We start from the raw sequence: 15726 nt of genomic DNA, 5'->3' as shown, positions 1-15726 counted from the left end.
GAACATCCATTCCTTAATGCTATTTAGCATGTTTTAAGAATGAAAAGTGAGATTTAGTACAGCCAGAAAAAGCCCTGCTTAATTAATGAAGTAACATATGACCAACACCACGTGAAGGAGCACCTCAGTTGGTTTTACCAACGAAGTATTTGCCATGACAACTAAAGATACTAGATGCCTATCACTACATTCAGCTCATACCCTGACTTCCTAAACACAACTGAAATTCTCTGAGTCACACAACACCGCTTGTTCGTTGAAAGTCTCATGGGAGAAAAGAATTAAGTTTGATAGCTGCTGGCATTTCAACAACAATGAAAAACAATAGACCTGATTTTTTGCAGACTATAGATTATACAGAAGCCACTTCCTTGCAAAGTTTCAGTGTACTTAATGTATTAAATATCCATTAAAGCGATCTCTAAGGGATCTAGCACAATGATAGCTCATTGCTGTCTTAACTAAGTGTAACAGCTGAGGTTTCTTCCTCCTCTCTCTATTTGCTTCTCTCTTTACATCCCATTCCATGGAAGGGCATTGCAGAAGAGATTTCAGTTAAACGGTCAATCTAAAAGTAACTACACAATCACACTGTCTCCCCACATTAAGAACGCATTCATCAAGCAAAATGCTTCTGCTTTTAACCTCCATACCTGTAGGAGGGTCGTCTCGAAAGAATTTCTCTTCGTTTCTGTGAGTCTGTGACACTGTCTACTGATTCCTGTGAATCTTCACTTTCTGCTATAGTGGAGATCTGTAAATAAGAACAGCAATCAAACTTAACAAAACACTTCCAACATCTTTACTTTAAGGAAATGTTGACATCCTGTGAAAAACACTACAATGCAAGTATTTTACAGTGCTTCTGCCCAGGCCATGAGCAGAAAGGGCAGGCTGTTCAGTAACAGACTCAGTGAAGAATGACCACAGTCAGTGAAGAATGACCACATGAACAGTAATTCCACACACTTCTTTGCTTTCCATGATTCCTAGTTTCCATCCATTTTAGGGAAACAAAGAAAGATTCTTTAGTAAAATTTCAGGAGAAAATAACTAAAATGTAATTAAGATAGAAGAAATGTTTGGAAATAAAAAGTAAAATACTGAAGTTGAGAAACATCAGTTTATGCATAATTGGATAGATATGTTATAGAGAGACTGCATTTTGGTGGGGAGGAAATTGTCAAGAAAATGTCATACATGAAGATGCTGAAAAATAATGCAGTGGTGCCATTCTGAACATCTGTGCTAAAAGAAGACACAGATCTATGAAGAAAATCTAAACTGTCTGTATCAGTCATATGTCAATAATTTGAAAATATTTCAAAATTCAAATATTAAAACCCCAAATATTTGAAAGTATGTCAAAGTATTTCAGAATTCATATTTCAAAATTCAAAGTGTGCCAAAAATGTAAAACCATCTCTAATATGTAAAACCAGACTCTCTTCCAAAAGACTACAGCATAAAAGCTAACAACAGTGAACAGAGAAATGCCTGTGTGAGAAACACAGCTCACAGCCTGCCATTCTGCACACTGTAGGGAAGATTCCTAAAGGCTCAAGAAGCTTGCTGGCGCCCAAATCTCAGTTATCAGATATAGGTCTGAATAGCTCCAGTGCTGACTGTGAACTACTGGGCTTTGAACATCACAGCATTCCAAACGTGTTCTGGCTTTGCACTGAGCCAGGTGAATTCCAAGCCTGGTTTCACTGCCAGTCTCTTATCTCCCTCCCCTGGGCTAGTGACTTGTGCACATATCATGAAAACTGCTCACCTCTGACAGATTAAAACTCTAAACTTTTGACTCCAATGGCTGAAGAGGGCAGAGCCTGCCAGAAACTCAGCACTAAAGCTGACAAGGAGTAAACAAAGTTTATTATCAGAATGTCCTAGTTTTAAATTATGCATGCCTTACTATTTGTTAAGATAATATTCAGCTAAAAATCTGAATCAAACAGTCACAATGCCCACTTTTAAAAATGAGCTCAGTATAGTAATAGCAGAGGAATGATGTACAGTCCTTGCCCCGTGCAGCTGCTGTAGGCCAAGCAATTTCTCTTTCTGTGTTCATAGCAGTGGGCATAAAGTGGTTAAAAAACCAAAAGTTATAGGTTTTAAAGATTTCAGACTACTTGTCTCCTGTATCTTCAAGATATCTCATCAGATTGCATTACTTGTCTTGCTTTTCTGAAAAGAAAATGCTAAGGCTTTACAAAGCAAACAACATTAACTGGCAATTTTTAAAACCATCTTTATGAGGACTGGTAAGTTTAGTGTAAGGACATAGAGACATCTGTTTTGTAAACCAATGTGATTATTTTCTAAGTAGCAAAGACTCTCATCCCAGAATATCAGCCTCATTAATGACTAAAGATTACATTATTAAAAAATTTCTTTTGTTCACTTCAGAATAGTATTAACTCTGAAAGATGTATGAAAATACAGTAGAGAGAAAACACAGAGAAATTCTTTAAGAAAAACTACGAAGCTGTTAAACTCACCAATGAAATTCTAGAGGGAAATGAAACTCAGCAGTGTTTGAAAATGAAAAGTGGTTAAACCAGAACAGAAAAAAGGTCAGAGAGCAGCAAATACTGTACAGATTTTGCCTTTGACATGCTCTTAAAGTTTATATAAGCAGAAACACAATCCAGGACACAAACACATTAGAAACCAGTGAACTGGCAGGACTATTTGAAAGGCCCAATTTACGTATTAGAAATTTCTTCAGTCAGTACCTGAACTGTCTGGACCTGTGGAGACTGAATAACTGACGGCTGGGCTGCCTGAATTACTCCATGCACTTGAACGGTTTGCCCATTGGGCAGCTGAACTAAGGTCACTGTGGGTGCAGAGGACGTTGCGTGAGCTGCTGGCATAGATACCTGCAAAGAAGAGACAGTGGGCAGAAATTAGGTTATTGCAGAAATCTTATTTCACTACCAAGTACACTTTTTGGTGAAAGAATTATGCCTCTTCCAGACCCCAGTTAGATGACCTAAATATTTCAGTGTAAGATAAAACCCCCTAAACTGCCTAGGCCCAACATCTGACCTACTTTACAAATTAATCTAATGCAGAATATCTGCAGGCTCAAAACATCACCTGTAAAACCACTGACAAGAATGAGAAGAACACAACTGACTCTATTGAGGTAACCTAATAAAAACATATTATCACCTTTCGCTTACTTCAGTTAGATAATGCAAGGACTTGGGTGTACTCCTACAGACACTGCTGAGTCAAAGGCAGAAACATATGGGAGTGGAGCTATTTGTGTTCTCACTCAAGAAAATGCAAAGTGTTTGCCAGATGTAAGAAGTTAAAATTTTCAGGGAGTCATACCTTTCAGGCTTTCTAGAGACTAAACCATATTGAGTAGCTGGCAAAGTCCAATTAATTGAAGAAAGCTGACCATGTGTTCAGACAGAAAACCCATGGGTTTGCAGTGGTTTGTAGGCAGTTACTGTGATTCAGTGTAACGGGTCAACAAACTCTAGTCTTAGGAGTTATTTGTATGAGGAAAAACTGTCCACATTTTAAACCTTCAGCTCTTAATCAAAACTTTGTTTCTCCAGCACAGACCTATAGGCATAGCAGCTATGCCAACAGGGATACGCTAACGGCTTCAGCACGGTACATCAGCGCTGTGTGCGCAGTCACGCGCGTCCTGTTCGGGGGCTCGAGCTCCGAGGACAACGACACCCGCACAAAGCTCTTCACGTCACCTGGGGAAGTCTCACTCTGGCCAGTCACACGAACTACTGCGGGCAGCTGAAGGGCGATGCACCAAGGCTGCTATGTGGCTGGGCACTCCAGTACTCAGCAACTGTGTGGTGACACGATGCACGTGTTCACGGCTGTGGGGCTCTTGGCTTGCGCCTGTCTCGCACCATCGTAGCCCTCGGTGAAGCACTGGAGGCAAGTGCGAGCTCTGGCAGACCACAGCTAGGCCGTGGGACACTGACCAGCCAGCCTTCTCTTAGACACAGATTTGGAAAATATAGCAATCCTCCTGCGTTCAACGGGTTTCTAAAGAAATTCGATCCATGCAGCTACAACATGACAAGGGGCTGCACTGCTGTCCTACCTCATCTCAAGAGAGCTGCCATGTACCGGATGCAGAAGTAAATCCTCTGCTGTGCCTATGAACACATGGTACTCAAAAAGCTGCAGTAGCTGATCTCCGAATTTCCATAAACATCCGCCACTTACAATGAAATCTTGCTTAACAACAAAATTAAGGGGAATTACATGTAGACCTCTCCCCTCCACAGCTGTCTCTCCCTAATCCACAAATCTGAGTCTGCCTTTACCTTCCCTTTTCAGGCAAACAGCTGCAGCACGACATGGCGGTACTTAACTTGCATCTCAGAGAAACCGGGGCTGAGATTAACATGGGCGCACTTTCCTCTGGCAAATTATATTCCTTTACCAGGCGACCTTTTTTAATAATGCATATCTGACTAAACAGTCCTTGGCAATGACAGCAAAGCCGATCAACTGGAGGCCACTCTGCGGTTGGATGAAGCCAACAGCAGAGTGTAACTTCCGCAGCTGTCTCTGACTCATACCTTGTGGAACTGGAACGAGTTTCCTTTTGACTCCAAAAACTACCCTGAACTCACTAAAAATGCAGCAATTAAACTAAGCTTACAAGAGGGGTGACCTTACAAGAGATAACGAAATAATTAAATAGACATAATTAGTTATTTAGACTTGCCTAAGCCTCTGAGGGCACTCCCTAATGCCAAACACTGCTACTTCACATATTAAAAATATTATAATGACGTAACACTGATGTGAACAAGACAAGGAATTATGCTTAGACTGTTATATCACCTCCACAAGGAATATAATGCCTGGGGAAAAGCTAAGCTGCAGATAATGCAGTGAATGACAACAGAGGAAATTAGGAAAAACAGAACTTCTTTCTTTGTGGCTCGCATGGATTTTAACCATAGCTGCACAGCTTTTTCTTATTTGGGAAAAGTTCTCATTCAAGTAGCGGGGTAATTTGTCCAAGTACAGTGCGTTCAACCCACTCTATACCTGTAAGCTCAGCTACCTGGAGGTTAGTATGTTAGCAGACAAATTTGAAACATTCTTGCTTCTCCGGACTAAAACTTAATGCACACCAAGTGAGAAGCAGTTTACTGGTTTTACAAGAGAAACAAACTACTTCCACTCAGTTCACACTGAAGTGTTATTCACACCACCTACATCCTGTGCCTAAGTTAGGCAGTGAGAAAACTGCCCAAAGAGGCAAGCTGGTGCAGGGCAGCTGGTGTCCTGTAAATTCACACTGCAGCTTCACTGAACAAAATCATCCTGTGCATTTTAACAGCTCCAAACCCTGTACTATCCCTTGAATGGAAGTGTACTATCTCCTGACCAAAAGGTGCAATGACTTTAAAAAGACATTAATAATTTATAAAATGGTAAGTGACTTAACACGTGTACCACTTAAAAGACACTCAGTTCCTCAAATAATGAGATCTAGAAAACCTGTTTGTTCTTTGCAGACTGCAAATAGTTTTAAAATGAAACGATTACAGAAGGGAGCTGAACCGATTCTGTTCTCAGTTACACAACAGAGTTGCTTCTGCCAACCATCGGTGTATCCAAGAATGACACTGAGTTCCAAAATTAGAGATGTAGCTGGGATCGCATTTCTTGTCTCCTCAAAATATTTTGGGGATAATAAATAATCTACTACTGCCTCTCCAAACAGCCAACAATTCTGTGAAATTCTGGAGACAACAGGGTAACATGAGCTGTCAAATGCCAGGTTGTTCCACTTGTTTATGATATTAATCCCATCTGATAAGATGTTGTATTTGCTGCATTATTTAATTATATTTTCAGTTTGTTTTCTTCAGAATTAAACTGCTATAGACAAGTTTCTAATAGAAAACACAAGAGCAAAACAATCCAGTCAATATAAAAAAAGACAGTAAATTACATGTTTTGAAAAAAATACCTTCTAGTGGTATGGTTGTTTGAAGAATGCTAGAAATATTTTAATTCATTATTCTGTTAACATTATACAGTTTACACACATACAATCCTTCAGAACTAACACAGCCTAGCATCATGGGAAGTTAAAAATCTCTACTGCTTTAAAAATGCGAAGACAAATATTAAAGGAACTATACATCGCACCTGGTTCCAAACAGTATCAATGGAACCTTCTCTCAGGCCCATCAGCAGACATCATCCCTCTTAAAAAAAGTACCCAATAGGTAAAACTATTACAGCGTATGATTTTATACCTGGGCTAACGTTGCAATCTGTGGTTGTGCCTGTACTGTCATCTGTTGCGTTTCTGCCTCTGTAACGGCTGCATCTCCACTCTGCTGGTTCTCTGCTCCAGATTCCATGGTCATTTAGTTACCTACAATCACAATATTTGTCGTAAGTCTGGGTTGGTACGCAAGTCCATTACTCTTGGTGGATCTGGTAGCAATCACTGCAGCTGAATTCCCATTACTACACACAGTTTTCATTTGCTTATTAAAATGTTGCCAAATTATTAGCATTCAGGCAAATTTTTGTCATGCCAAGTGCCTGCCTCAGGTTGCTTTTTCTGTGTGTAATGTTTCTGAAAAACAGGTCCAGTCTCCTCCAATAATGAGATGAGAAAAAATGCGTTCTGCTCATCTCAAAAAAACTGCTTGAGCAATTGCACTACGATGACCTAGGAGCTCCACAATTTGGAATAACGACCGGCAGTCCTCAGTGCCAAGGTGACAACACGCCCTGCTACAGCTCTCCCTCTCCCCTACAGCAGCACTTTGCAGATAACTGTTAGCAACTGCTTTTGCACTGGCCACTTGGTTTTCAGCCTTCTTCTGTCTGAACTAAATATGCAACATCTCCATGCAAATTCTTTCCACAACCAGACTGTGTATGGCCTACGTCACAGCACCTTCGTCTTTCCTACTCAGTAGCTTTAAAAGTCAGTACACATAATGATGGAAGCCATTTCTACTTGAACCTTACTGCAAATAAATAATTTTATATTTAGAGGTACATAGTAGTTTGTTATGACCTACATTTTGTATCACATATATCGGTCCTAATACGCTTCTATTTCTAAGCCGTAACTGAGCAAGCCTAGCTCACCAGAACACCCAACTCTATAAAAAGAGGTTGCATAACTGCCAAACCCAAGCACGTAGGCAGAGTGCAATGAATGCTAAATTCTGCACTGATCTGTAAAAATCACTTTTCAGATCTTCTTTAAATACTGATACAAAAGCATTCAATATATGAAAAAGAACTTCAGAATACAAGGAAATTCTCCAGATGGTGATACAGCAATGCCACCGCATCACACAGAACTCCAAACACCAAATATTAACAACGGATGTTACCTCCACAGCCACATTGCTAATCCTGCTAACCCTGTGCTGCCCAACCTCCTCAGGCCCCTGGCTCTGAGGCAGCACAGGCCCCTCCTCAGAGCTGGAGCACAACCAGCAGAGCACTGCTACTGTGGGAAAGCGCCTGGAGGCAGGGGATGCTCAGATCACAAGAAAGGCAGAAAGAAGGAGAAATTCCCCTCTTCTTGCTCAACTTTACTGGCCCCTCAAGGGTAGAAGTGTTAATACAGGTGGTGGTACCATGACCACATTCAGGACATCTAATTTTAAACACAAAGTCAAGGAAAGTTCAGTTTCAGTGCAAACTATGCTTCAGTGTAACAGGAAAGAGAATGCTCTTTGGAGATGTGTTGCCTAAAGCAGTGGAGTCACTCTTCAACACTGTATAATATGAAATGTCTGTCTTACAGTAAACAATCACTGATCAACAAAGATAAAACAGTATTTCAAAGTAGCTGCTACATCTCACATCAAAATAAAGCAAGTTAATGTGTATAAATCAAAATCTGTGTATTTAGTACTGAAAGTGACTGTTCAAATGAGCTTGTGCTTGTGTGTGTGTGAACTCTGAAATGTTTAAGTACCGAATGTTTAGTTCCAACATCAGTTTAACAACTCTCAGAAAATGAAAAGAAAGAAAAGAATTAAACCCGATTTTCCTTATAGACAAACTATGAAAGAAAACTTACAAATTTTTGCAAAAGGCAAATTAAATTCCTATAAGCATCTGGAATTTTGTTCTGCCTCTCCCCATTGCCATTATTTTTGTCCCACATAAACCAGGTATTAGTCTGGCAAATGCAAACAGATAAACTCTACCTGTATGTATACACTGGTAAAGTGGCCATGAAAGAAATGAATTGTAAATTCACTGCATTGTAAGTAGTCTAGACAATTTGTATAAGAACTTCAAGAACAGCCTGTGTCCATGCAAATATGACAACCCATCCCTTCCTACAGTACTCCCTCTTCTTCGTGTTGCATTTCATCTTTCAGAAAGCACAAAAGAAAACCCATGCACTATTACTGTTTGTAATGTACACTACCAACAGTTTTAAGGGCTTCATCAGTGACAACCGTTTAAGAGGTTTTCTATCTCAACTGTAACATATGAGTTATACTTGAACAGTCTTAGTCCTCCATTACAATATGCCCAATTTTTTTTTAGTTTTCCACATTTTCAAAAGAGCAAACTACAAAGCAGACTATCGCACATTTCCGTTTGATTTTTATCATTTTTAAGCAGGTATCTAGTTTTATTATGTTTTTGTGAGTATCAGCCAGTTTGTTCAAGGTAAGCAAACCAACAGCCTTCTTCCAATTCCTATGCATGCACCATGCAGCCAAAAGACTACCTCATCAGAACCAGTTCAGGAGCTGATCTTTTGCTTGACCAATATCTCCCAGCTAAGTACCTGAAAAGAACTTTAAAAAGCAATTTCCCAGCTACAAATTCAAGTATGCTGCAAAACCTGTGAAGTTTTTGTTTGCTGACAGAAATAACGACTCCAGTATAGAGTCAATCGCTACATAAATGGGATGAGAAACAGATTAAATGTGCAAGTGAGGAGTCTCTTGAATCGGGTATTTAGCAACGTTCACAAAGGTAGATACTGCCAAATTCCTCCTGATAAATGCAATGTTTTCCTAGGAAGACTTTCCAATCGTCTCACATACTATTCAGCAAAAGACCTCTGGTTTTACAAGCTTGGTTTCTACATTTGCATCATCTCTTGCACATGCAATCAGCAAAAGCATTAACTGTTTGAGGTGCTCCCTTCTCTACAACATCAACATTTCAGAAATTAAACTCTTAATGTGACTTGCAAACACTTAAAAGGAACCTCCTCATAACATACAGTAAGCACTAAGCAATGCAGGAAGCTGCCTACAAGATTCACATCCTGACACATGCAATTTAAGCGAGTTACCAATGTGACTTGCAGCTTTTGAACAGGCTCTTAGTCTTCTGTACTCTTGAATTTGGTTCAATTTACCTTGCACTCACACATCACAGTATTTGTATCTAACATCTTCACTATGACCTTTCACAGTAACTTGTGAGAAAAAGAAGGAATCAGATTTTTGAGCATCATGACATCTATTCCAGATACACTGACACATTGTTTCACATTTACTTTAAGGTATTACTAAGACTGCCAAGATACACAAGACCGGGCACCTTATACTAAGTTGTGTGTACAGATAAGAACATGATAGCTGAAATTAAGGTTATCAATTCCTATTACTTCTTGCAATATACAGGAGAGCAGACGAAATGACCTTTAGTTTGAAACCTTAACCTGCCCACACATACATGCAGATGAATGCCAATCCTTACACCTCCTTTCTAAGCTCTCACATATCCCTGGTCTAGACAAGCTTTGCTGTCCAATACTAATACCAATACTTTCTGAATAACACACTTACTAATGATCTGAAATTCTGGAGGTGAAGAGCCAAAGAGTGAAGCATTCAGCTGACGCTCAGTAATTTGTTTTAGCCAAATTAGGACTGGGAGAAAGAAGTTCAGCAGAAGATAACTAACTGTACTAGCAATTTACACCACGACAGCAGAAGACTGATGCTAATAAACACAAACAGTTGCAGAATGCAGGGGAAACTGAACCACACAGATTCTAGAAAAATCCAAATAAACCCGTCTCGTTAGTTGCATAAACCTGGGAAAGGGGCCTGGGCACTCCTGCAGACAGTTCACTTCAGGTTTCTGCTTAACATCCATCTAGGACAAGAAAAGCTAAAGTGGAAGACTGCAACAGCAGTAAGATACAGGGTCATCTTTAAGAATTATATTTGTATAGATGGACCCCATGCATCAGCTGGAGTACAGTGCAGAGGTTGGGAGCCCATCTGAAAAATGGGTTCTGTGGAATCTGCATGCTCAGAGAAAGCAAGCATGGAAAAAAAGGCAATGAAAACCTGCTGTATGAAGAGACTGGATAGAACTGTACTGTTTACCCCCGAGAGGAAAGAAATGTTTCAAACACTAAAAAAATACACTTAAGTTAGTAACAGAGTAAGTAAACTAGAAACATTCACTGTCTGATTATGAGAACAGTGAAGCTGAAAGGTGACAAATCTGAAAGTGCAAAGATGAAAAATTAAAAAAAACATTAAAAATATGAAAATTGATACTTCATGTACTGCATAGAGCACTGATGGTGCTGACGATAATTTATCAGGATTCAAACATGGGTTAGACATGCACATGGATAACAAGAATATCCAAGAATATCTACAATTAGTGTGGTTATTTTGTATGAAATGTAGTGTGGAACTGAAAGGAAGATAAAACCTCAGGAATTACAATTTTAATCAATCTCTAGTCCTTGAAAATTCAAATAAAGATTTTCATGAGTGGGGAAGATTATGTCTCACGTAATCCTTGCAGGTTCCAGTAGTCTTCTGAGGTACCTACTGATCTTCAGTACCTTAAACACAGGATGCTTAACCAGGTGCACTACAGATAACAGTAACTCCTGTAATCTCTGTTATTTAAAGTAAGCATCAGTGCTGTGCATTCAGAGCATGAGCAGAGTTACCACCCCTCTCATCTGCTTATTACAGAGCCAGGAAGACACAATTCTGTCTTCCCACAGCTTCCCACATCTGTGGTCTCCCTGATAGATCTTGCTTTCTTCTTTTTCTATCTCCTATCCCAAATATCCTCAGGGACTCCAGCATCTCTCCTGAATGTTAGGCTCTGCTTCTTAGTTTCTCCTTGCTCACATGAGCCAGAGCTTTCCTGCTCTGTGGCCAAGGCTGCTTTTTGTCTCCCAGTATGGATGGAAGAAAAAAGGTGGAGATCTCTTCCCAACCACCACTAAATCCAAGAACCAAAACACCTCACCGTGGATGTGGCAACAGGTAAAACTTTCTACCCACTTTCCTATGTGAAGGTCCTGAATGCCTCAAAGCTTTCTGTGCTTTTCAGTTTTAACAGCTGGCACAATAAAACACACAGCCTCTCCCCGCAAGCCTTTCTTTCCTTTCTCTTTTGTAACACCATGGTGACAATTCACAGTTACCAGTTAATGTCTACGCTGACAGTTGTTGGCCGTACAATACAACTACACCTTGAGGCGACATGGTTCGCTTTACACCTCAGTCGTACTGTCACAGCATGCTCGTAAGCAAGTACAGCTCTGCCAAGTGACATGCTTCAGTCTCCTTCTCCTCCACATCTGGATGACTTCTGGTTTTATCTTAGCTGCTCATGGCATTGAAGGGCTGGGGCAGCGAGGGGGCTGAGGGAAGGGCAATGGAGGCAATGCCTGTTTCTCAAGTCCTGTATTCGGATTTATTCATAGCAGGCATGCCAGCATGATTGTTCAGGAAGCAAACACAGCTCCACTGTCCAGAGCTCTACGAATCTAACCCACTCCGTATTTACTATATGTGGATTTATAAAACCACAGTTCTACCATAAAAGCCCTGAACAGGTCATCAAACACCGCTCTGCTACACTATTATTCATTTTTACCTTTCTAGTGTAATTATTGAGAACACTCACATGAAATCTGTAAACATTTCCACTGCTGCCTTGCAGCGTGGCAGCCCTTTCAGCCAGGGCTCAACAGCTGCTTTATAAACTTCATTCAATGGCTGTCAGACTGACAAAGTTCAGAGAAAAATAGTTTTATTTACGGCTATAACATGGTATTTTAAAAAAATCAGTAATAAACGCTCAACAGGACAAGACAGGCCCATAATTATCTCTGTCACTAATGACTACAGCGGGTTGGCACAGGAAGTGCAATTTACACCAGAGCTTCTCTGTCATCCCAAGCGAGCACTGACCCTGCCGCTGCCCCCGGGTGTTTGTTCCTGCCTGCCCTCTCCTCACAGTGACAAGATGGTGCACCATGCTGTGAACACAACCCACGTTTGCTGCTTTGTCCTAAATCTGCCTTTCACCATTCCTCTGAAGGGGGTGACCACATAGCAACTCGATGATCATGCCAGCTTCTGGGTCAGGGCAGCGCAAGGGCCAGGCAAAACGAGTGGAAGTAAGAGAATGGCCTCAACCACCACCTCCACTGAAAATGCCAAACGGAGAAGAGTCTTCAGATTATTTGCGTTCACACGCAGCAATCTGCCAGGTGAACTGAAGAACAGAAAGCTGGAAAAATTATTTTTGTCTTGCTAAAGTACCTGATCTTGAACTTACAAGAAAAACTGAATCTCACTGTAAAGAGATGTTGCACGAAGCAGAATTGGGCCATCTGCTGAATGTAATACCTGTAGTCCCACTTCTGTCTACATCACTATGACACTTCGGGATGTGTCCGAAAGCTCTCTGGTGACTGAATACACACTGTAACAGCCAATGCAAGAGAGATGAACTATGTCATGTTTTCAGAGGTCACAGAAGAAATGCAACCAGGTGCCTTGATTATGTGTAACCGACTTTTCTGGCTCATTGCTTTTCCAACAAGACTTCTAGGGCAGTTGTAGCTGCACTTCCAAAGTTGGTCAAAATTTCTCATACTTAACAGAGCATAACACATGAAAGCTGCCATTTAGCAGGTAGAAGCTGTATTGGTATGCACAGGTAAGGTGTGTGAAAGTTGCTTAAACACTCTTCACTGATGGATTTTCCTGATTTGACTCCATACACTTGGCATTTTACTGGTATCTCGTGTTTCTCATGTTTCTGCCTTCAAGCTTTTTAAAAGCAAAAGAAACTGACAGCAATTAACTGCAATTTATTCTTGGATCACAGATTCTATGAACAAACACAAGAGCATCCAGCAAGCACTTGGTACATGCATTTAATTACAGTTTAATGTGTACTGCCTTTTCTTGCTCAATACAGAATCATCACTGCTCTAACTGAATTACAAACCTCCCCTTCAGGAAAATGAATTGAGCACTAAAAGTAAGGGTGAACCCTTCTACCCAGTTTAAAAAAACTCAGACAAACTAAATATTTTAGGTCTACTGATAATATATATTAAAAAAAACCCCAAACACCCATTTTCCTAGCTAAACTACATTACCTTATCTAATAGCTGGGATAGGTCTTATGTGAATCCACCAGATTTGCAAAGAACCCACTAGAAGGTGGGGGGAGAGACCAGAGCAAGCATTTCCTAAGGCATTAACAATGAAAAGTGAACAAATCCCTTTCCACTGTCTTTTCCCTTTCACATTCAGAAATTGCCCTAAAATACTGCCAGACTTCACTTAGACAAAACAAAATGTAAAAACAAATCCCAGCAGGGTTATAAGGTCACTGGGTAACTATATGATTATTATTATTATTGAAAAGATAATCCATAAATATGTTCTATTTATAAATGCTCTGTCCTCATATTCAATGCACTTAGGGTATTAAGAGACTAATTCACATGCTTTACGTCTGTGGTCCTTAACGTGCAACAGAATTGTGGTAACTACTTATAAATACCATTAGTGAATATGTGTAGAAAAGAAAACAAAGCCCCAAAAGGTGTCTGCAAACAGAATTTTAGAGAAAACGAGATTTTTAAGGATGTCCTGGGCAGCATATACAATCTGTTCACAAAGACTTCTTGAGAACTTGCTTGTTTCTGAGAATTCAGCACATTCTGCCTTATTATCTATTTGTTGCCAATACTGTATTTATGCAGTGCATTTACATACAAAGTGACCACACTTTATTACAGCTTACCATCTTTTCTCTGACATTATTTTTAGAACATAAAAAGCACCTAATTTTCAACCTATGCTGATTTTTTGTAATTCCTACTGCCTGTAGAAAGTAGCTTTCCTTTTACAAAAATGACAAACGTGAAATTGTCAAAATACACGCCTCTTCTCTGCATGTGTCTGCTGAAAGTACTGGGGCTCACTTAGTGATGGGTAGCTGCTGGTTACTTAGTAAAATTTATCACAGTGTATCTGAACAGTGTCATTTATACACAGACATCTTTAATACAACATAAGGGCTTCAAATGATTTTTTATGATAGCACCTGGAAGCTAATGCTCTCACTGACTACATCATGAACTCCAGGAATGTGCTCTCTGCAATTGGTACAGGCCGAGGAAATTAATAAGCACAGGCACTCATGACAAGCTTTAATTTCTGGCCCTAGTGAAATCCTCCTTTTACCTTTGACTGAAACAGCAGCTGGTGGAGAAGGGAGGAATAAATGACTCCATGGGGTCTGAACTGAGCTCTCAGCACTGACTGCAGTGACATGAAGCCAGCTACTTCTCATATTTGTACTTCTAACTTTAGTGCTAAACTGTCACCACACTTAGTCTGATGGCAGTCTTTAATTAAAAAACGTACTAAGACTACTGAGGCACCTTTTTGTGTGTGCGTGACTCCATAGGCAGCCCCTGTGATGCTACCAGCTGCGGCAGTTCACCAGTGGTGCTCACTCCTGCTAACAGCAGGCACCTCACACAGCGAGGTGGGGACGGCACCTGCTCAGCCCGTGGTGCAAGCTGGCTGGACGTGAACCAGCACCCACCTAAAGGCCATGGGGGTGTATTAATGCAGCCTGAGTCTAAATGATGTGAGTACAGCAATGGGTATAATTAACCAATATCTCTGTTCTGGTAACAAGCTCCGGTGCCCAAGCCAGTACACCATACCTCTAGTACGGGTTGTTAGCTTGGGCCCGGTGCCATGCTAAAGCAGCCACATGACCCCTGCGTAAGGAGGCAGCCTGCACCGGGCTGGCACAGCCAGCCATTTAGAAACACTGCTCTGGTACCACCCAGCTATCCAGATATGCCAAATAAATAACTTATCTTGCTGTGATGGTCAACAAGCAGAACATTTTGGGCCGCCTCCTTTCATAGCACACACTGGCACGTGAAGGTGTTCCAGCAGAAGAGCTAAGGCAGTCCAGAGTGACGGCAAGGAGAAGTAATTCTTCAAGTGGACAGAGACCTTCTCCCTCCCCAGAGACAGGGAGAAAATGGGAGATGTTGTTAGAAAAGAGGACTGTGTTCCTACCATCAATGGAAGGAGTATTCAGAGCAGAAAATCAGGCCAAGTTAGCAAGCTTAAGATCCATTTAAGAAGGTGCATGTGTTCTTTTTTAAAAGCACTGGGTAGATCTGTCAGGACTTGGGATTTCCACTTGACCTGCCAGAGTAATTCAGATGGATCGTATCTGTTCTCCTCCATATGCATTTCTGTGTCTTTTACTGTCCCATCATTCATTGTGGCAGAGTAAGAACCGACCAAATGCTGCATGAAATACTTGACAATGTTTTGACATGTTCTAAGGATCTTTGTCCACGTGCCAAGCAACCTTTAAACATCCCAGAGGCATCAGCTGCAGGAACTGCTGCAATCCCAAACCCATGGC

At 40.7% G+C, this 15726-nt stretch overlaps 1 protein-coding gene across 3 annotated transcripts in view; it reads right to left on the bottom strand.

The window, feature by feature from the left end:
* CREB1 (cAMP responsive element binding protein 1) overlaps positions 1-6401 on the bottom strand; it is a 15434-nt gene extending 9033 nt beyond the window's left edge. The window contains exons 1-3 of one of the 3 annotated variants that reach the window (XM_010193634.1): positions 6279-6401; positions 2742-2888; positions 654-754 (exon numbers count right to left, since the gene is read on the bottom strand). In XM_010193634.1, the coding sequence (XP_010191936.1) occupies positions 654-754; positions 2742-2888; positions 6279-6392 (362 nt within the window). In that variant the 5' untranslated portion in view covers positions 6393-6401. Of the gene's footprint in view, positions 1-653; positions 779-2741; positions 2889-6278 lie in introns of all 3 variants that reach the window. The other 2 variants (XM_010193633.1, XM_010193635.1) reach the window with 2 other exon arrangements.
* Between the last annotated feature and the right edge of the window lie 9325 nt (positions 6402-15726).

This window comes from Mesitornis unicolor, unplaced genomic scaffold, assembly GCF_000695765.1.
Source record: "Mesitornis unicolor isolate BGI_N332 unplaced genomic scaffold, ASM69576v1 scaffold37531, whole genome shotgun sequence".
Taxonomy (NCBI): Eukaryota; Metazoa; Chordata; class Aves; order Mesitornithiformes; family Mesitornithidae; genus Mesitornis; species Mesitornis unicolor.
Note: the sequence above shows the minus strand (reverse complement) of the source record. Positions and strands in the feature narration are given on the sequence as shown.